Source organism: Haliotis asinina, chromosome 1, assembly GCF_037392515.1.
Source record: "Haliotis asinina isolate JCU_RB_2024 chromosome 1, JCU_Hal_asi_v2, whole genome shotgun sequence".
NCBI lineage: Eukaryota > Metazoa > Mollusca > Gastropoda > Lepetellida > Haliotidae > Haliotis > Haliotis asinina.
This window is the reverse complement of record NC_090280.1, coordinates 43226033-43248467: the sequence shown is the minus strand read 5'-3', so window position 1 is coordinate 43248467 and position 22435 is coordinate 43226033. Positions and strand designations below refer to the sequence as shown.

General features: G+C 36.7%; 1 protein-coding gene across 5 annotated transcripts in view; it reads left to right on the top strand.

Annotated features, from left to right (window-relative positions):
• The first annotated feature begins 1492 nt into the window (after positions 1-1492).
• LOC137291696 (nephrin-like) overlaps positions 1493-22435 on the top strand; it is a 213970-nt gene continuing 193027 nt past the window's right edge. For all 5 annotated transcript variants that reach the window (XM_067823184.1, XM_067823148.1, XM_067823175.1 and 2 more), the window contains exon 1: positions 1493-1708. In XM_067823184.1, coding sequence (XP_067679285.1) covers positions 1633-1708 — 76 coding nt within the window. In that variant the 5' untranslated portion in view covers positions 1493-1632. The remainder of the gene's footprint in view (positions 1709-22435) is intronic.

The window sequence follows — 22435 nt, the reverse complement described above, 5'->3', positions numbered from 1 at the left end:
GTTTGAAAATAATGCGTTAAATTAGCCATCAGTAAAGCGTCGCGCGACATGACAATAGGTTCGGTGATCATTTTGATTTCTCAGACCTTCTCCTTCCCTGAAGTAAATGTGTGTGTGTTGCTTTAGTACAAATATCTTTTACGAGCATAGCTAATGCATTTCCCCTGCGAGTTCAAAGCCTAATGTCGTCTTTCAATGTGATCAATGTTTTATTGTAGCTTCTCAATGCCCTTATGGAATTTCTACATCGGAAAGTGCTACCAAGCGTCGCTACTATCAGCCGCACAACGTATTACATATGAGTGTTCAGGTCGCGACGCGCCTTATTGTCACAACTCTGTTCGGAACGTTCTTTGTTATATCGTCTAATTTCTCCCCGAAACCCTACACCATCTGGTCTGCGATTGGCAATTTACCTGAAAACCCCGTGTTCAATCAAATTATCTCAGTGATGAAAAAACACGAAGTGAGTTGCAGCATGCGATCACTAGTGGTAAACAATAAACATCCCAGTTTTCCAGTTGACAGTTCTTCATCATGACTCTCATCCAGTTCTCTCATACTCGTTTTGCACTGCTTCTATAAACTGCATGTGTTGAGTTGAAATACAGATAGAAACACTCACGTACATATGAGAAATGTATTGACAAAATGCACCACAAAGAACATGATGCAAAGACTGTGTAGAATGTTTATTTTATATTTAAGTAAAAGCATCACGAGATGTTGGTTGTTTACTCTAAGAATAAAAAAATCTTACTGGGTTTTCATTTGTTTAAATTTCTCCTTCCTCTCGAGACTCAAGTTAGAAGCCTACATTTTAGCTTTCCTGTGTAATATAGCTATGCAGCTAGGGATCTTGTAGTCATGCCACCGACATGCCTTTGAAAACAAGATCACCAACATAATTTACAAACCTAATCGAGCGTCTGTATAAAAAGCCGCTACCCCGGAAACAAAATAAGATTTGCTGCAATAAATTTTCGAGAAATAATCCCACTTTATATTCTAATTTTCTTCTTTACCTCGGTGTCTTCACGACGACTTCTTTGGTTTAGATTTGGTTTATTTCATTCATTATTTTGATATTCTCACTTTTATTTTCCTCTTGAGACTGAATAAAATAAGCAATAATATTAACAGTCATTCTGGACTGAAGGACATTGCTACAGAACAGAAATCAATACTCCGTAGTTTTATTGGCGTTCATCTATAGGAACGACCTCAAAATGACTACAGGTTCTTTTTATTGAATGATTCTGTTATTTTTCATTTGTGCTGTTGATTCCTGTTTAATGTCTGTTTTGAATTGGTCTACTTTATTATAGAGACACTTCGGAATTTCAGCGCTGAAATAATCTTCCCGTAGAAGCCCACAGCGTAGGCGCCGGAGTATAACAGGTTAGAGGGAAATAGTATGTGATCTAAATATAGCGTCACTGTTAGTTTTGAGTGAGCTAAACCACGTGACTCTGCGTTTAGCAGCGGCAATCATCGTGTCATCTGCTAGCGAAGCTTTGGAACAAGTTATAATATACTTCTGGATTTACAAGAAAGATGTATCGACATTGGTTAAAGTGATTACGATATCGCTGAGGAAAATCAGAGTGATTATTACAACGACAGGAGAGAATGTCAGCAATGTTTCTATCAACGAAAATAAGTTCTGACAGTCTTTGGATCATACTCCCTTTCATCATTTTTGAAGGTAAGCAACTTACGATTTTTCGATGTCAACAAAGTTTTGTGTTCTTGAACAGGGTATGCACTACAGCGTCGTGTTTTTAAGGGCAAGTGTATTGATTCAAGGTACATTAGGCCTACGTGCTATCGAACGTCGTAACTCAGGTGGAACTGTTTAATGTGTAGTCTAGTTTGGAATCTCCCAAACTGAAGTACCAAAACCTTGGTCGGAATTTCTGTTGCGGTGTCATGTTTCCCGACCAAGAATATTGGAGAGACGGCTGCTTGCACCGCCTGCCTATTGCTATTTTTGTGGCGGGGACATTCTTGTTGGGTTTTTTTTATTGTTGTAAAGTGATAGCGGCGTCTTCGTTTTCTTTTTGAGACATGCGTGCAGGGCCTGTTGTCAGAATGAATGCAGCATCTTCAAAGGCCGACCAACAGATGAAATTCATTTCACACACCATGTTGATATTGTCATGGTACACAAAATCACTTCTATCTCTTTGAGTTTGTTTTGACTTAAGCATGGAACATATCAGATTGTTGATGTTTTTTTGATAGAACTGAACTTGATTTATTGGGTTTTTTTCAACTTTGTTCCAAGACATTTTGCACTTGAATCAAATAGATCTAATTAAATAAAAGGCAACACAAGCTATTTTGTGTTCATTTTCACCAAAATTCACTGGGGTGTGAATCAGGAGGAAAGAATCAGAATATCAAGTTCCCTTAATTGCTATTATATGTTTTTATTCTTTAGTAATACCACAGTAAATGATGTTAATTTGAATGTCTTTCCCATTGTAAATAGTCAGGTTGGTCTATTGAATCAGAGATCTATTCAAGCTATGCTCACTGATGTGAGTCGAGCTTGTGCTGTAGTTGTCACTGTGGTGAAAAGTTATTAACGAGTGTCTATAGAGCAGCATGGCCTCAGAGTACACCCACTGACAATACAATTCGCTCTATAGCGGAATGCAGTCTTTTCAGCTTTGACCTGTACTTGTGAATTTGTATGTTTGAAGTGATCAAGTGTTTCAGTTTGAAGGCCCAGTTTATGAATCATTCCTTCTTTGCATGTATATTGATCATTCAAAACTGCCCTGTGTGTATCTACTAGGTTTATGTCTTGGTGACTGTTTCTAAATAGACACCCAGATTAGACAACATCAGTTCCGACAGTATACGTGGTATAGAGTTGGGATTTGTTAGCTGACATTCATATGCAGTTCAAGTTTGTGTATGTCATATACATTTTGAGACAAAGTTTCAGTTTTAACTTTAAGTCATAATGAAAGTTGTGAAAGCTGTAATAATTTCGATATAATTGTGATATTTATATTGGAGGTGAATTTTAAAGTTATTTTAATTATGATTCATGCTTGTCTGAATGAATCTGATGGCTATCTGCAGATTAAGTAAAAACAGTTTTATGAGTCATGAAGATATTTTCAAGGAACTTTTTATTCTTTCTGACTTCATAGACACATGTCATTGTATCTACATGGCATGGCTGAATGCTCATGCTGTTGATCACTGGATTATCTGGTCCAGACTTGATTATTTACAGACTATTATCATTCAGCTGAAATATTGCTGAGTGTGGGATTATATAACACGTAACTAGCCAGTGTTAATGGAAATGATATAGTTTGAATCGCCAGGGATTTGGCTAGAGAACTTTGACATTGGGCCATTTTTAGGATTATTAGCCATTTTCTGAACCTATAATGGGCCACTGCCCTTGTATCAATTGTAAATTTCAAAATTTTAAATTTAATGGGCCATTTTTTATTTTAATGTGTTAAATGGTCCATGCCCCATGCCTTTCCCAATCCCTGGATCTCTATTAGTTCATTAAGTTGTGGCAACTTTTACAGCCTTTTTTCACATATTTGAGACACACATTTACCTGCATTTGGAAACCAAACATGTGTTTCAGCTTTCTATTGTAAGTGTTTGAACATTACAATTCTGTTTCAATCAGAAGAAAAGACCATGTGATATAATACCTTTTGTAACTGTAAGACCTGTAAACTGTATATGTTTCCCGTTTTGGACTATTTCCTGTAACAGTGACTTCTATTGTTGATGATGTCATATATTAGAGGTGTCTAGTATTTGCAAGCAGTAACTTTCATTGACTGCTGAAGTGCAAGTGGTATTCAAGTATTGATCCAGTAAATTTACATCCTTACTTTAACATGTGTGTGGTGACAGGTTTGTTTACGATGTGATCACTTGATGTCAGCAACATTAATTCTAAAATTCCAATATAATGATGTAAACGTTTCATGTACTTGTGCAAAGACATTAACAAGACTTTAGTCCCTGCATTGTGGAAGTTAAGGTGAAGAACAAGCATCTCTGTTCATGAATTTATCATTGGAAAATCATTATGTACAATCTTCACATCTTTTCTTTTCGAAAGGTTTTAAGTTTTATTATACTTGTTTTCTACTCCTGTGACTGAGTTTTAATTATGGAGATCCATGTACAAAGGTTGATCATGAGATCTTGTTTATCTTCTGTGGTACTGTGTTGGTGATGTTATGATGCTTTTCTGTTCTAACTATGCTGTGAAAATATGTGGAACAGAATTCATTGAAATTAGCTAGTACCAGCTTTGATTTTATGTTTTGTGATTGTTGAGCATTATTTTCTTGTGCAACGTTTAATGTTATGTAGATTGTGATATTCTTTGATTACACAATGTCACTTACAAACTGGTCAAATGTAACATGTTATATTTTGGAGTACATTTTCTCAGTAAAGTACAGATTCTAGTACTTTTGTTGGAATGAGTACTGTCAGGGATTTGAACCCACACTATCAGAGACAGGCACTTAATCACCAGCACACAAAAAACAGCCGCCTAACCTGCTCAGCCACACTGACTTTTTGTGCTTTGATATGTGTGTTTATTAATAAACTGAGACCTCACTCTGATAAAGCTCAAAGTTTCTCTGGGATAATATAGTTTTGTTCTATTGTAAGGACTTCCTCGACCCAGTTGATTGATCAGCTTATTGGTCAAAGTCTCTTTTAAGCAAGGCCATGATTTTGAATGACTGTCTATGTGAAACATGTGGAGGAATTGAGTCTTGATATAATGCTCATAGATGTGGGCAAATTATGAGCCTGTGACAAGCAAAGAGTGAGACAGTAATGTCACTTCTGAAACAAAACTTTTGTGGCGCTTGGATTGTGATCATATGTAATGGAGAATAGATCTCAATACACTGCATAACAGATGACGCTTATTTCAACTGTCCATGGTTCAGTAAGGATCTGCAATGATAATATCCTGAAGATATCTCACCACACTTCAAGGTTAATACGAACAGTAACCAGTGTTCAGAATTAAGGTGAGTCTATGGGTCTGTTGATTACCACCATTGTACTGAAACCTAAAGCCCTGAAGTCTTTTAAATTCAGCATTGGGGTAATGACAAGGTTCTCTGACTTCACACTAGCTTCCATAGATGAAGTAGATGGAGAAAAACACTGATTATCAATAGGGCTGCAAAGATTCAGTTCGATTCATTGAAAATCAAATCTGACACCTTATTTTCAATTTTTGATAACCAGTAATACTATTTAATGCTATTTGAAAAAACCTATTTAAATTATTTCTACATTGCCAGAATGTAATTTTGACTCCAGCTAATGCAGTTTCAAGCATAGGAATAAGGTAAAATGTGACTGGTTGGTGCTAATTATCCAGTGAGAATTATTGCTGATACCAAGTTTTTGATTTCACAGTGAAAATACGAATTTGGAGATTTACATTAAGTCTGACATTTTTACCTGCATTAAGAATCAAATCAAAAATGTCTGATGGTCCAATATCGAAAATCGAATCCAATAGAAGGAAGTGTGGGTGAATCGTTGCAGCCCTAATTATCAACACATTCGGCTGAGCTGGCCTAATGCTTTGAGCCATCATACAAAAGACCTACCATTAACTATATATATATATTAAGTAAAATTGAAATAGTTATGTATGTTATTGTGTTTATTATACTTGTTATTTAACTGACAAGGTAAATGAAAGTAACTCACTAGAGTTTTCTTTGCTTCAACTATTGAAGGAATGTATGTCGTTTTCAGTTTTCAGTTTCATGAAATATGACAACATTGAGTACCAGCCAGAAAGAGGCAGAACACACAAAAAATCATTGTGTGCAAATGTTCAGTGAACAAAACTTTCATTTTTGTCACTCAGTTGCCAAATTTATACTTTTTGTTGAACGAAAACAAACTTTCTTAACCATGTGTTAACATCACACTAGCAAAGAAAACCTCTCTTAAAAAACATATTGTTGGCAGCAACTGTTTCATTTTTTGCATGTTTTAACTGTTCACGGATAATAGCCTAAACTGGATGTGTAAATGTGAGTGTGAGGGGCTAGGAGGCAGTGAGCATGCCTAGACGTCTTGCCGGCAGGGCTCACATTTTTGGCAAGAGTCCTCTTGTTGATGTAAAGCAAGCAAGTTTGCTCTTGTGATTTGCAGTCGAAAAACAAAGCTTTCTTTCTCTTTAAAGCAAGTCGCTACACTAACCTGAACTATGTTTCAACACGATGTTCAAACTAGCTTGACTGCACATCAGATGGTTTGGTAAACAGTGTGTAGAAACTGTTCAGAACACATGGGAGGGACCAACAATGGGGGTGGATGCAGCAACATAGGGATTCTTGAAAAGGAGGAATGAGTGTTTTAGGGTTTACTTATTTAATCACGAAATAGGTCCAATATATTTTTCACAGACTGTAGCAGTTTTCATTGAAAAATAGGAGCCAGCGTCAAATATTTTTTATGCACTAATAATACCCAATTCATTGGAGTGAACATGGCGAAAGAATGATGTAAGAACTTGAGAGAAGAAGGGTAAATTTGTCTGCTGATATGGTTGAACTTTCAAGACTTATTGATGTTAGTGAGAACTATTTATATGTTACAGAGAACTCAAACAAGCTTCACTTCACCACTTGTGTTCATGAAGAGGAAGGTTAGACATGTTGATTGCATACTGTAGACAAAACAACACTCACCTCCAGTTTTAAGTGAAAATAAGTATTGTGTCACAGATGGAATGTTTTTATATGTGTGTTTTTATAATTGTTGAGGTCCGAAAGACATGTTACTGACTAGGTGACTGAAAGATGTGTTACTGATTAGAGGACTGAAAGATCTGAGACCACAACTAAAGGACTGAAAGATGTGTTACTGACTAGAGGACTGAAAGAGTTAAGACTACAACTAAAGGACTGGAAGATGTGTTACTGACTAGGTGACTGAAAGATGTGGTACTGATTAGAGGACTGAAAGATCTGAGCCCACAACTAAAGGACTGAAAGATGTGTTACTGACTAGAGGACTGAAAGAGTTAAGACTACAACTAAAGGACTGGAAGATGTGTTACTGACTAGGTGTCTGAAAGATGTGTTACTGATTAGAGGACTGAAAGATCTGAGACTACAACTAAAGGACTGGAAGATGTGTTACTGACTAGAGGACTGAAATATCTGAGACTACAACCAAAGGACCTGAAGATGTGTTACTGACTAGAGGACTGAAATATCTAAGACTACAACTAAATGACTGAAAGATGTGTTACTGACTAAAGGACTGAAAGATCTGAGGCTACAACCAAAGGACTAAACGACTTGTTACTGACTAGAGGACTGAAAGATCTGAAACTGCAAGCAAAGGACTGAAAGACTTGTTATGACTAGAGGACTGTAAGATCTGAGACAACCTTTAAAGGATTCTAAGACTACCATTGAAGCATGAAAGATGCATGAGTGCCACTATGTCTAAATGCATATTGATTGCTCGTCTTGAGGTTTAATATTTCATTTGCCAGAGCAAGGTGTGTCATGGTTAGGTTCCTGGGGGTTCAATATGATTAAATATGGTTGATTTCTGATAGGTGATATCGTTGCAAGATCAGCTTCTGCATGATGTCAATACTGAAAGTTACCTGTAAAGTTCAAGGTGCAGATTCAGCTTGTTGAGGAATACGTTATTTGAGAATTCATGATGGCCAGGTTGTGATGAGGTTTGTTCACCCTCAACATCTGAAATGTGTGTATATTTGAGAGAAATTCTGTTTTGATGAAAGTCAGACGAATGACATTTTGATGAAGAGAACCTTGTTTAACTGATCAGAATAAGGTGGTTTAGATACACAATGGTTAAGCCACAGATTGAAGAATGGACATGTTCAGTTATAAATATTCTAGTCCTATTATGGGAGGAATGACCAGAAACAATCAAAATCTCCAACACTTAGGTGTAGACATAATAACATTTCCTAAACTTGCAGGAAATACTTTTTCTTGCCAATCATAACACAGATCCAGTCCTACCAGTGGAGAATTCTGAAAGCATCAAGTACTAGTGTCTTGGAATCACCATTCGGTCATGCTGGATCTTGTTTAATATAATTTAAGTTAGATTGTAAAGTTTCTTTTTCCATAAGCAATTAATATGTCAAAATGTTTTTGTAAGAAATTGAAAAACTTGTGCCAAAAGTTAAACTGGCATAATGAATATTTCTGTCTGTAGTAGATATGGTAAAAATTTCATTTTCTATGGACAGTGAAAAATTAATAAAAGATACAGCAAACAATTTCTTTGTAACAATCCAGTTCCATACATAAGTATGTCAAAATCTTGGTTTTTACTTGAGTTACCATTATCACAGACTGCTAAATTGTAAGACAGGTGTCATACTAAGTGTTGTGTTTGTGTGAATTCCAAAATGTAATTTTACTTTCCTGAGAGTTTGTAACTGAATTGTAAAGTTCTACTTCCCCAGCTTGACTCATTGGGTAGGTGATGGTGGTTTGTCCTTGAAGAATGTGTGAAACCTTGAATGGACTTTGAGAAGCTGTGTTTACTGATATCCTTGTACATCCTTGTCTCCTCTGTACATCGTCACTTTACTCAGGGCATGAGCTGCCACAAAATGGTTCAGTCTGTAGTCTTTTTGTGAATATTTTAGATTATAGGATTTATGTGATATAATTAGCTGTGTAGGAACAATCTGTCATGGGTGTGCACTAGAAGTGTGTCACTACAAACAGAGACTGGAATTTGTTAAGCTGGATTTAAGGTTGGCAGTGAGACTGATGTGGAAATATTTGCCCAGACTTACTGTGTGTACTTAGGGACATTGTTACTATCTGACTTCATGTACTTAATGACTGCAACAGGAAGTACTTGTCTGATACAGAAGAAACCTATAGAGCTGAGCCATATCTTAACCATCAGTGCCTTAATAAGGCATATCGTTGAAATTGAATAATTGCAGTTTAGAGTGCTATGTTCTGTATTGTCTTGTGGTTTGTGGCATAATGAACAGGATATCTTGAATTGTCTTCTGATTTGAACTGGAGTGTGAGTGACGTTTAGGTGGTTTATGAGAAAAATCTGGCTTGAATACTAGGCAGTCTTTCCAAGTATGATACAAGGAAGTCATTCTTTGTCCCTGGGTTTAAGTATTAAAGAATCAAAACTGAATGACCACTGACACTTTAAGTTTAATCTCAACATGTGAGATTTTTTGGTTATTTTATGTAAAATAAAGCAGATGGATTGGAATGGTTTCAACATGGTTTATTTCCCAGTATTTAATGGAAGCTTTAGTTTTTAGTTCTGGACATTTTGACATGGGTGTTTATCTGTGTAGTTTTAACACCGATGTTGTTGAAGTTTCAAGACATTTGTTTTCAGTAGCTGAGAAATAGGGAATAGGAACTGGTCTCATTGATCAAGGACAAGTTTCATTAGATTTGGAATATTGTAATATTTCTACAACAGAAAATGATGCAGATTTAATATATATTTATTTTCAGAACATCAAACAATATTCATGAGTTTTTGAAGTTGGTGTTGCATGGACACAAGGACATTTTGCCTTTGTCATGTATGATATTCATTCCCTATGGACAGTGAGAAATGGAACAAGAATGCAAAGCTAATGATTAGCATTATATTTCTGTCCAATTCCCAACACAATGGCAAGCTTGAGCATGTACAGACAAAGGCTGCCATATATTTGGGATGTTGTTGTCTCCTGCACCAAGTCTCTGTACACTTAGCTCCATCAATGTGGCAGTGTAGAGATATACAAGTTGTGCAGCTTTCTGTCAAGTAGTTAGTATGTTCTGTCATACTGATAAGTCTGTTCATACACGGATACAGGCTGCCATATATTGGGGATGTCGTCTCCTGCTGCAAGAATCTGTATGGTTAGCTGTATGGTTCCATGTGCTGTGCACAACAGTCTATGAAGTCGTATGTTCTGACACAAAAACATATATGCATTCTGTTAACCATTCCTTCAGAAATATGCATTCCTATCACATCTAATCCTGGATGTGGGGAGATATTGACAGTGTGCTATTTGAAAGTGTTACCTGTGTTTATTATCTGTATGTCTGAGGTAACTGTCTGAATATATAATGGATAAACAGGTCTGCAGCAGATAACTGACTCATATCTTTTAATGGTGGGATGCCTGACTATTGAAAGTGTCCCAGCTCTGTTTTATACTACATTTCTTGGGAATTTGTACTGTACTACAAAGAAAACCTAGCTTTTATACATTATAGGCTGATTGCATGCTAGCTGGAAGTAGGATAGGCCAGATCAATAGCATTCTACTGCAGCCACATATCAAGCTTTCTCAGAATGAAATTACAGAGTAGATATTCTGTGTGTATAGTATGTTGTGTGTTTTACATGCTTTTAAATAATAGTTTATCCAATCAAAGCAATAGTCTTGTCATATGCATGCTGTTTGTGTTGGCAGTGAAGCCACTTACATTCAGTTTTTCATAACAGTGTAATGAATACCATACATATGGGACTAATTATTCCTGTACCACACAGATGATAATTCCTACCATCCCTATCTATCTTGTTGATACAGACTAATTAATGTGAAGGTTTATGACTAATATTTTCTGGAATTAATGAGATAAGAGTTAATTATGGTAATGATTGAGTGTTGTCTGCAACAAGGTAATGAGAGGAGACGGACACAATGTGCTGAAAAGGATATCACCCAATATTGTATTGATAAAAAGGTGAGGAACTATGCAAACGAGGGCTAAAAAGATATCAGTTTATGTCATGAATGAGTTTCATTAAGCTGTCTTTGATTATTAACATATAAAATTTTGATTGTCTGTTCCTTGCACTGCAATCTACTCAAGAAACCTGAGGATTACATGCTTCATTTCTTATGTAAACCTGAACAGGTTCCTTACTGTTGCAGTTCTCTGAGTTTCGGATGTTTTTTTTCTACATTTACAGCATGGTTAACCAATAAACTGTCAACAAGGACTCTTGTTTTGTGGACTATGGAATAATGCTTTTTTACTGATCTGTGTAAGTCCATGCTGGTCAGTGGGAGATCAGAAAATTGGGAATCCATGATTTTTGTGAATTGGCTGATGTGTAGGATATTCATTGTGGCTAACAACAACTCACATGCATGACATTGCTGTTTTTGCCATCTGCAGCATTGATTGTAGCATGGTATGTAGGAACTGGCTTGCTGCTCATGGAAGCATAAGAGTGAGTTAAATACAACCAAGATGTCGTTCTGAACCAGCATATATTCACACTGGCACTATAACTTTGTCACTGTAATGGCTTGTCTTGCTACTGTTGATTGACCCCACTCCCACACATAACCTCCTCCACCTTGTTGAGTCGTATTGAAGTTGTACAGAGAAGCTGACACAATTGCTAGTATGATGATTTTTCAGTTTAACTTAATGATGTGAGCACTTTTGAGCGTCCAGTTACCTGTGAAAATGGTGTGTCATGCTTCAGAAATTACCAGTACTATTCTGAAATTGAAGGGTCATATATATTGATAGCGTCTTGTGTGGGACTCCCTCCCAATCTGAAGCATCAGAATTATTAGAGTTTTCCTTATTTCTTTATTTCGAAGTTATTGTTAGATTATTAAATTTTGAAAAAGGCATTGTCATGAGGAGTGTGTCACAGTGCCCTCTGGAATTCTCAACCTAATAACCTGTGACAATCCGGGTTAGAATTGATCTTCAGCAACCCATGCTAGGCGTAAGAGGCGACTAACGGGATTGAGTAGTTAGGCCCACTGACTTGGTTGACATGTCTCCTTGGTTCCCAATTATTAAGATCAATGTTCATGCTTTTGATCACTGGATTGTCTGGTCCTGACATGATTATTTACAGTTACACCTCTATAAGTCTGGAATATTGCAGAGTGAAGCGTAATACTAAACTCACTCACTTCTTCTCTATCTAATATTAGTTTGTTGTCATAGTCATAACTGATACGTACGAGATGACTGATGGGATTAGGTGGTCAGACTCGCTGACTTGGTTGGCACGTCATCAGTTCGCAGTTGCGCAGATCGATGCTCATGCTGTTGATCACTGGATTTTCTGGCCAAGACTCGATTATTTACAGACCACCGCCATATAGCTGGAATATTGCTGAATGTGGTGTCAAACTAAACTCACTCACTCACAAGCTCATTACTGATATGTAGGTCAAAGGACTCAATACTATGTATCTCACCCAAGGCCTGTTTGACTTGTTTCTGACAATACAAGAGTATGTTCAGGAGTAAGTCGGATACAGCTGTAAATATGAACAATACTTTAGGCACATAGAGTGACTGTTTATCTACTCTCATCTTGGTTTTTGTCAGTGTGTATGTCACATATTGTGTGAATGTTGATAGCTATGTATTTGCCATACATGACACCACCATCAGTAATAATTGTGTATATCATGCCCTTTCCACCCTGTAAGACAATAGCATCTGTTATTGTATGATTGAGGATGCCATTGTGAAACTAAGCCTAACACCCTCACAGTGATATGCCTATTTACATTCATTTAACCCACATCATTCAGTGTAGCCAGTGGCAGACGGCATACATGGGAGCACACCGCTATTACCATGCGTGCCCTTAAAAGGGAATAAATAGTAGTGTTCACGAAATGGCCTGCTTGTTATCAATGTGATTCTCGTCAGATTTCTATTTGTTAATTGATGGCAGGTATCTTCTGTATATATTTTCAGTGAAAATTGGCTAAAAGCTCCTTACTTGCAAATAATTCATCATATGTTCAATTCAAATATATGTGTCAAGTCTACTATGCTCTGACCAGATATTTCACCAAATTGAGTTTACTATATTCCACCTTTTACTAAATCAAATGCGCATGATGATTTTATAACTTGCGGACTGCCTGTTCCCCTACAGAATACTTCAGTGTGACCTGATGTCAGAAAAAAAGAATTGTCTTGCATTCAGTGAATCCATAGCTTAAAGTCTGAGAGCTTCAACACTCTAATTTGATGTTTGGGTCTTTTACTATCCTCGGAAAACATTTTGAAACCTTTGGGGGTCTGAATTGATGGTTGTTCAAATCCAGGTAATTAGACCCCCCTGAGGTAGTTTTAATGTTGCTCTGGCCAAGGTGATTATGGCCTGCGACAAATAACCAGAGAGTAATACTTGTGTTTCCTTACTGCTTCATGCAGTGGAGTCACAGTCCAAGTATGTGTCTGACACCATTAGTTTGTAATCCTCAGATGAACTGGAATTTATTTATGTCCAAATAAAGGATTTCCACATCTTATGGGATATAATTATCAAAGACATTTAGCTTTGAATTGCCCGCCTAATTTGAAGAAAGTTCTTTTTACATAGATGCAGCCCAGAATATATGTCCTTCAGCTTGGGCTTACCTTGTAATTGTGGAATGTCTTATCTTCATGTGTATTTTCTAAAATCTGACAATATTGCATTATCCTTAATCTCAAATATGAAAAGATTTGGTGACATCTTTTCAAATTCAGTAACAATATACCATTTCCAAATAGGAAGTGCAGAACTTGTAAATTGTGATAATGCATTCGTTTTAACTCCACCCCAAATATGTACACCACTAGCATGGTGTAGTGGTTAGAGCTTACACCCAGAGAGTAGAATGTAATGGGTTTGATCCCTGGCTGTGTCAAACCAAAAGATGTTAAAATATGGTACTTGTTGGTTCCTGCTTGGCACTTGTCATTAATGGATATGAAAAAGGCCTGGTCAACTTGGAGTCAGTGTAATGTCTGAGTGGGGTATTCAATTCCTGCTAACTGCGGCATGGTATCTCAGTGACCTAACACTATAAAACCAGCTTAAGTCTGGGCTTGGAGAATCAGCGACACATACACACATATGCACGTCGTCATATGAGTGAAATAATCTTTTACAACGTTAAGCCCCATTTCACCACACCTTACCAAATGTGTACAAATAGCACTCCATCAGTTGTCAACACCATACCATTATATGAAATCGTTACTAAACCAATCTTGTATATATGTAAATGTATGAGGTATGATGTGTGTATATGTGCCTTCTGGTACTGCTGATTGCATCCTGAACCTTTGTAGTTTTAGTTACTAACCACATCACCACGATGACAGCACCAGTGTTAGACTTGCCATTTTTCTATCTGTCAGACATAAGACACAAAGAAACAAGTAAGCCAGGTTGAAGGTGACAGTGCAGGTGCCAACAAACTGAATGGAGCACAGTCTACTGTTTGTAGATTGCAAGAACAGCATCTGGTGCAGACAGACAGGAATAGAAAATTAAACTTGATAATTCAAGCAAAATAGTGGTTTGAAGAAGATAAATGAGTAAACTCTAGCCAGTAGTGGCAGGCGACTAACAGGATTGGGTTTGATTGGTCAGGCTTGCTGACTTGGTTGACATATGTCTTTGGTTCCCAACTGTGCAGATCGATGCTCGTGCTGTTGATCACTGTTTTGCCTGGTTCAGACTTGATTATTTACAGACCTCTACCATAGTGCTGGAATGTTGCTGAGCATGGCATAAAACTAAACTTACTTGCTCAGTCTAGCCAGTAACAAAAGCTGATGGCAGTGCTTGAAGCCATGGGGAGTTTTGTGGCCATTATGGTTTACTCTTGTAGTTTTTTCTGTCAAGGGCTCCCAAAACTGTGGTAACACTAACAGTTACAATTTAGGGATTTTGACAAGGGCCCCTTCACTAGCATTGGTATGAAGTGTTTAAGTGAACCATGGTGCACCCACCTTATCCCCGCCCAAATTATACGCTGATTTTGATTACTTGGTCCTCAAAATGACCTGTCACACTGTGACAGAATTTATGTCCCATGGCAATTTGGTAAGTTCTGAGACTAACATGGGGAAAGATGACAAATCTACCAGAAAATCACTTATTCTTTCTAGACAGAAAAATCATGTATTAAATATATGATTACAGAACAAGTATTAAATTTGCTGCCATTTGTAATGGTGGTTGCTCTGCAGTGTCTTAAACAGCATAATGTTCTCTGGATACAGCCTCTGAAGCAAGGCCTGATCAGATTATATGTCACTTATGTCACAATTTCTCCAATAGAAGCACTTTTTCATACAGTAGATGGGGCATATTATCTGAATTGATACATGTATTATTAACACTGCGTGACACAGTGGACCACAGTCATAGAGGCCTACTCAGACCCAGACTGTCTAGTCATTTGGTCCCTTATTGCACTGCTGCCTTTGTCCCAAGGGAAGGCTCCTCTCTTCCTCACGCTATACAACTTTATTATTGTCTTAATAAGTGGACCCCCAAGTCCAGTTGGCCGTGATCTAACTGCAGTCGACCACCACTGTGGCAGCCTGGTATCATTGATTTCCTTCCAATTAACTTAATAAAACATTTTTAATATCAGAATTGATATCAGATCAAGATGTAAGATTGTTGGCCTACTGATATCTTCATTATGAGGCAGTGGCAATCACAGATGATAATTGCTTTTTCCCCTTAATTGTTGTCACTTGTTTGAATTGATAGCTGGACACTGTAGAAATTTATGCTTGTGGATCGATGCTACAAGAGATGCCAGTTGATGATTTGCCACGGAGAGTTTTCATTGTGTTTGATGGAGGAAGATTTGTTAGATTTTGTGAGGAAATATGAAATTAAAACACTAGTTGCTCCTGTGGTCCATGTTTTATGTACATAATGCAGCAAACACATCACCTGAAAGCATAGGAAGATAGCGTGACAGACCACTTAGTGTTCAAGTTTTCTCTATTATTGAAACATCAATATTGCGAAGACTAGCTTCATGTTACGATGGATCAAGTGTTGCTTTGTCATATGATTTGTTCTACATTGGCTGGAACACACTAATAATGGAAAGTATTACTGTCTCAAATCTCTTAGACAATACGCAATGGTGAAACTTGAAGCCTTACAGTTGACCATTTTGACATTTTATCTTGAAGTCTTAAAGGAATTGATTGTCAGAAGTTTGCATTGCTCTGCAAATTTTCCTCAATGGTTGGGATAAATCTGAAGTTTATAGTCGAGGGTTGACAAGTTTGACAATGTTTACTTTTACCAATACAAAGTGGGCATTATTTATCTATCTTATTTAAAAGAATATGTCTGATGCACAACAATGAGAAGCACAAAAGAAGTTTTTAATCATGGTACTCCGTGATCAAGGTTTGAGTGAGCTAGCATTCAGACAACTCGTCTCAATCTTGGTATAGGTTGGGAATAAAATCAATGGCAGAACCTGCCTCATGGGGAATAGTATCATGGTTTCAGTGCTCAGCATGCATAGTCAAATCCTTGCCCAACCACGCTTGTCCATCTTCCATAGGGCTATCAGTGTCTGTTGACACGTTCCGTACTTACTTGGAGCGTGGTTTGGCCATCATGTAAAGGTTAATTTTGGATTACTGTTGGCCAGAGTGGTTTGTGTAGGCTCTCGTTTTAACGAAAAAAAAAATACGTATTTTGTGACTGGAAAATTATTACCTTTTTTCCCAGAGCATTGATTTTGATTTTAGCCCAGATTTGAATCTCTCTTGACGCAATGATTGGTTTTAGTCTCGATGGGACTTTTTGTTTTTTCAGCAACTCTGAAGAAATGTGCTGAGTAATATGTAGTTGGAGTGAAAGTTTACTCTAAGGTTACTGTGGGGCAAAGGCTGACAATAGATAGCAGCCACTACATCAAAATCCAATTCTTGTTGCCAGAAGTTTTTTCTTTGTGGCAAAATGTATTTGGTGGGTAAACAGCAAAAATTCAGTCCAAATCTTGCATGTGTCATGTTCTCAGATCTGAAGTTCACCAAGTGAAATATGCTCTGAGGTGTACAAGTTTTACAGTGAAATTACTTTAAAAAAACCATTCCAGATAGTAGATGATGATTTTATTATTAAAGAAAAAGGTAATGAGAAAAAATGTTTTCATTTTGTTATTTCAGATATTCTTATTGGTACCCTCTGTTTTATGGCAGCAAATTACTTCTGGTATCATTTGAATCCCATAACAAAGGAAATTAGAACATTCAAGAACACTTGGAGCATAAAGAAAACAGTGGCATTTTCATGCAAGGTAGGGTTTGGTTGTGAACAAGCTGTCTGGATATTGTGATGATAGGAGTTACCTTTACTAGTAAAGGGAGCAAACTGGTTTCAGTCAGGATTATTTTCATTTCAGTGCATATCAAAACTTTTATAAAAAATGAATTGTAAGGGGAAACTGTTGGATTCCTTACTATTTCAATACTGCCTACTGTCTTTCTGAATGACTTAGTAAACTTGTTTCCTGAGGGAACAAAGTTAAATATATATTTGCTTAGCATAAGGATGCAGATACAGTTTAATAATCTGAAAATGGTAGAGTATATTGATTACTTCATGACCTTCACTCACACAATACTGCATAGTAAATCTTTAAAATGTAATAGGGCTCTTTTTAATAATCTTTGTTTGTATTTGAAGACTTTTTCATACTGTCTGCGTTTGACGTAACAATCTGTGTGAAAACATTTTGCAATCGGCAGCCAACAATTGAATCCATCTTCGTTTGATCAAGACGATTTATCAGATCAATCATGCTGAAAATAAGTTAAATTGGATTGAATCGGATGGCCTGCCGAACGGAATTAGAAGGATTGGGTTGCTTTGGCGCCGCTATTGCTGCAATTTCATAGGCACCCCGCGTGGAAAGGATATGATCAGATACTTTAAATTACGAATGAGTGATGAAAGACAAAAGCGGTCCAGCTCTCTACTGGAAGGTGTGTTATTTCAGACACGTACATTCTACTGTCATTTCATTGCTGGTTAAAGACCAGCTTTTAATCAGATCTATAAAGCTTTTAAGGAACCAATTTGGTTTGACCTATTATTTTTTGTGAATAAAAGTATTATTTTAACCTTAACAAATAAATGCCCAACGAAGTAGTGCTTTTGTTTGAATTATAAAAATGTAGGACTTAATTTACTGTTTCATGTTTCTTGTAGAGGACATTATTGAGCTAGATGTGATGACTTCTATTATGCAAACTAATGTTCAATTTTTGATATAACCCATCACCTTACAGGACTTCTGCAAACAAAGGTTGTGACGAGTTAGTGAGTAAATTGGCTTTGCCACAGATTTGAACAGTATTTGAAGTTCTGTATGGTGTGGCAGCAAAATTTATTCATGGTAAAGCTGACATGATGCAAATCCTGGCTTCATGAAGCAATCTTATAACAACAGGCATGTATGTATGGTAGGGCTGCAACGAATAAGAAATTTGGCGAGTATGATACTTATCATGAATATTGAGTATTGAATATGAATAATTATTCATGATTACAGTATTGTAGTTGTGTGAATGATGCACAATGTGGAACGCCCATGATGACAGTGCTAATTTGTCACAGCAATAACTAGTGATGACACGACACTCAAATTTGGTATGTACTGTTACTAGTTACAGTCAACATTACCGTGTGCAGCCTTGTCAGACTAACATGACTTGCGCTACTGCAACGCCATTCTTGCGTGTCGTTCTTTGGAAAAAGACATTAGGGTTCACGTAAAAGACACTCCCTCATAAAAATCTTGAAAATTCTGGTGACCACGAACAACAAATTGAATTCATGAAGGGCTATGGTACAAATCGTAACAGCCTTAATGTATGGTGTCGACAATGGTTCCTAATCAGGGTAAATTTAGAATAGTCCTCCGGGTCATACCATATTTTGCCAAGTAAATATACAGAACTTTTCCAAACTGTGTTGAAGGTGTATGCATAATACCCCCCATAAGTATAATGATGTTTGTATTTTATCTCTAAGACATAACCGTTAGCATGTAAGTATGAATATACCATATCAACACATTCATACTGAAGTGTGGAATGAAATCACATATATACACTGTACATCATCAGTAGTATTAATATGGACTTCTGCTGTAAACTGTTGTGGAAATTTCACTCAAATTCCTATGCAGATTTTTTTTATATAATAACGGGAAAAATCTTATCTTTTCAGGAAATTGTATCAACTGACCATAATTTTCTGCAACCACTGTCAGAAAGCCTCTACTGATCACTTGAAATGAATTGACGCTGATTGATTAATATTGGGTGTAACTTTCATTTATACATATTTGTACCTTACGTACTCATTAAAAGTAATTTGTTTTAGTGTGACAAATTTAGTTCAACGTAATGATTTCATGAATATAACATCCGGGTATTGACCTTGAGTCCTGTATTTGAGGGTCCCTGGGATGCATGCTTATAATGTTCAGCTGTCCTGGACAACAAAATGGGGGTCCCAGATACTTAAATGTCAATATTAAAATGGTTTTATTGTGTATTGTGATCAACACATTTATTGTTACAGTGATGAAATTACAAATGATTCCATAACTTAGCTAGTAGCAAACTTAGTGATGACTTATCGTTAATTGCTTGGACGCAGGAAATTTGTGTCCTGGAAATCCCTGCCACAAAAGCCTAGGCTCTGGTGACTGGTCCAATTTTTCTGTATGTTTAAAAGGATAAATGATCTACTTTACCAAAATGTCAAGGGTAAGTGTTATTGCAATATATTTATTTAACTAATGTACCATGATATTTGAACATGTTTCTCTCAGGTAAGGACAGTTTAACATAGAGATACAGTCTTTCCAATTACTATTTCAAAATGTTCAGATTTATATTATTGGGTCTCTTTTAACTGAATCATGCAGGTTTGGGAAAAAGCGATATGTACAACTGTTTGCTTTTTCTGAATTGGGTAATGAGATAGTAAACATGATAAATGGGTTGTCCACATTCTGGCACATAAAACAATGAACTACATTTCATAAGGTACATCATTATCTCAGGGATGTTTTATTGTGTATTACAAGTTTTTATCACATTTGTTATTACCTATTTGTTTGTCAGAATGTTATTATGCCCTTTGTGAAGGTGCCAGTGAGGATCCTTGTGAAATCCCTTATCTAACTGGTGTGTTGGTCTGTTTGTGGAAAATTAGCTCAGCAAAGAGTTTGAAGTCACAGTAAGCTACTTACAACTTTAATACCCAAAACAGACTGACATGATCGCTGAGGGCTAGAGTTAACCTATGGTGGGAGTATTTAAATTTTACTAACGTTTTGATTTCCTAACTATTTGTCCAAAGTTGAACCTATTACCTTAATCCTAACATAATGCTTGTAGTGGTAGTAATTGATAATTAATTAATGTATAAAATTGTTACTTAATGATAATGTGTTGAAGGACTAATTTAAAATGTCAGGTGTTTTTTAACATAATGTTTGAAAAATATGTTTTACCAAAGTTGATGCTGTCAGAAGGGGTGTCCCTGTGGGTCAGGCATGACAACATAATTGTCCAACATTTAACGATCTTAGACAAATCTAGCAAGAAAAGTTGTTACAGCACATTTTAAACTTCAGAGGTCCTCGCAACATCTGGAAATGTGAGAAAGCAGTTAACTTCTGGTATTCCAGGCGTTTACTTGTGTCATGATGTACCTGGTTGAAGTCTCTTTAGTCTCATCAATAATAAGATGTAAACTTGTAACAGACATGGCACAATGCCACCATTAAGTACTTATGTAGGTGGACTAAGTGTCCACAGAAATCTGTTGCAAAAAACCGAAATCATTTTAGAGCCCAAATTTCATTGAAATTCAAAACCTCATTTCTCAATTTTCTTGATGCTAAAGTTTCACTGACTCAGTTTACACATTTGCATTCCAAATCTTCTCCGAAGAAATCAGAGAAATGCAGCCTGCATACTTAGATGGAGGGATTCGGCTTGTAATGCACGGAACATCACGCAACTCTGCTGAAATTGTGACACGGTTTTTTCTTCAAGCAATTTTTTACCCCACCCATTAAAGTCTCTTTGAAGAGTCTGAACACATTAAACGATGCATTGGACAAAAAACAGAAGTTGGCCATTCATTACGGCTGGTAGGACGCGGGCAGTGGGAAGCCCCAAATAGAAGATGCGCGTTATTGTATGTTCGTGTCATCGATCTGTTTGATTTGCACCTCGCTCTATGGTGATCTGAGAAGGCAAAACGACTGATAAGTGGCCCAGTTCCTGTCCATGTTTGACTTTATTTCACATGGTTACTTTGCATAAGATGCTCTTGTTTATACGACATGATTGTATTTTCACTGGTTATTTTCTCTGATAAGAAGCTGGCCACACAAGACCGTGTTTACTAATGTGCACAATAGTTATCAATGGGCGGCACTTGTGTCAAGAGCATTTACTTTTGGGATATTTTTGAGCTCATAGAACTTGTCATGTTTGAAGTTAAAATTAAAGAAAATATTAACCATCCTTATATGGTATATTGAGACATTTCTGAAAATTAAATGATCGTGATAGATTATATGTTTGTATGGGAATATGGAACAAGATGAGATGTTGAGTGTAAGATATGCCGTTTGATGCATTGGTATTCAATCATGTTCACGGCAATAAACAGATTCCCCAGCTTGTTTATGTTTCTCAAGAATTGTACCATGGTGCTTCGTTACCTTAAATGACCAGAATTGTATGTGTCATCCTGAATAAGACAAAATCATGAATGTGATAACGATAGATTGGTCTGGTTGCAAGGGGAAATGACATTGAGTTAGTATGTAAGCAAGACATCAGTATTGATGATACATCAACTGGTTAGTAATTCATCGATAGATACAGTTTTATCTTGCTGTCTATGAAATTGACAGCAGTGTTTGTGATATTGATTGTAATAGCCGACACTTTATCATGGTGTAAGTAGCCATGTGACATGCATATTGATGTGGAAGACAGGGAAACACATTTCAGCAGATTTATTACCTGTGTACTGCTACTGCTTCAAATAAAGCCTAATATAAAAGGCTTTTATTGGATTTATCATAGTTTTATCTGTAAATGTGTTAGAAATATGTAAGGAAGTTATTAGTGTTAGAAAATTGACAAAACCAGTAGCAGCAATTTATATGTCAGGAGGTCAATATCTGTTTGTTTTTATTGATGCTTCCACTTTTAAGTAAATGGAATCAGAAAATAGGTCTGTTTTATACACATTGTGTGAAACATGGAAGTTATCATACGCTTTTCAATAGGTGAGGTCTGGAGCTATCATGCACCATTTCTCTTTTTATCTAGTGAGTAGGTTATAGAAGCTTCCATTTCAGAACTACATTATCTTATTGAAGAATACATGACCTCTGCGTATTTGCTCATCTGAGGTATCGCTACTGTGACTCAGTATATAATCTAAATGTTATTGCCTGCTTGGTGTCCATGTGAAAATTCATGCTGTTCCCTTTTGGGGAAAGTGGATTGTGAGCGTGTCCGCAAGG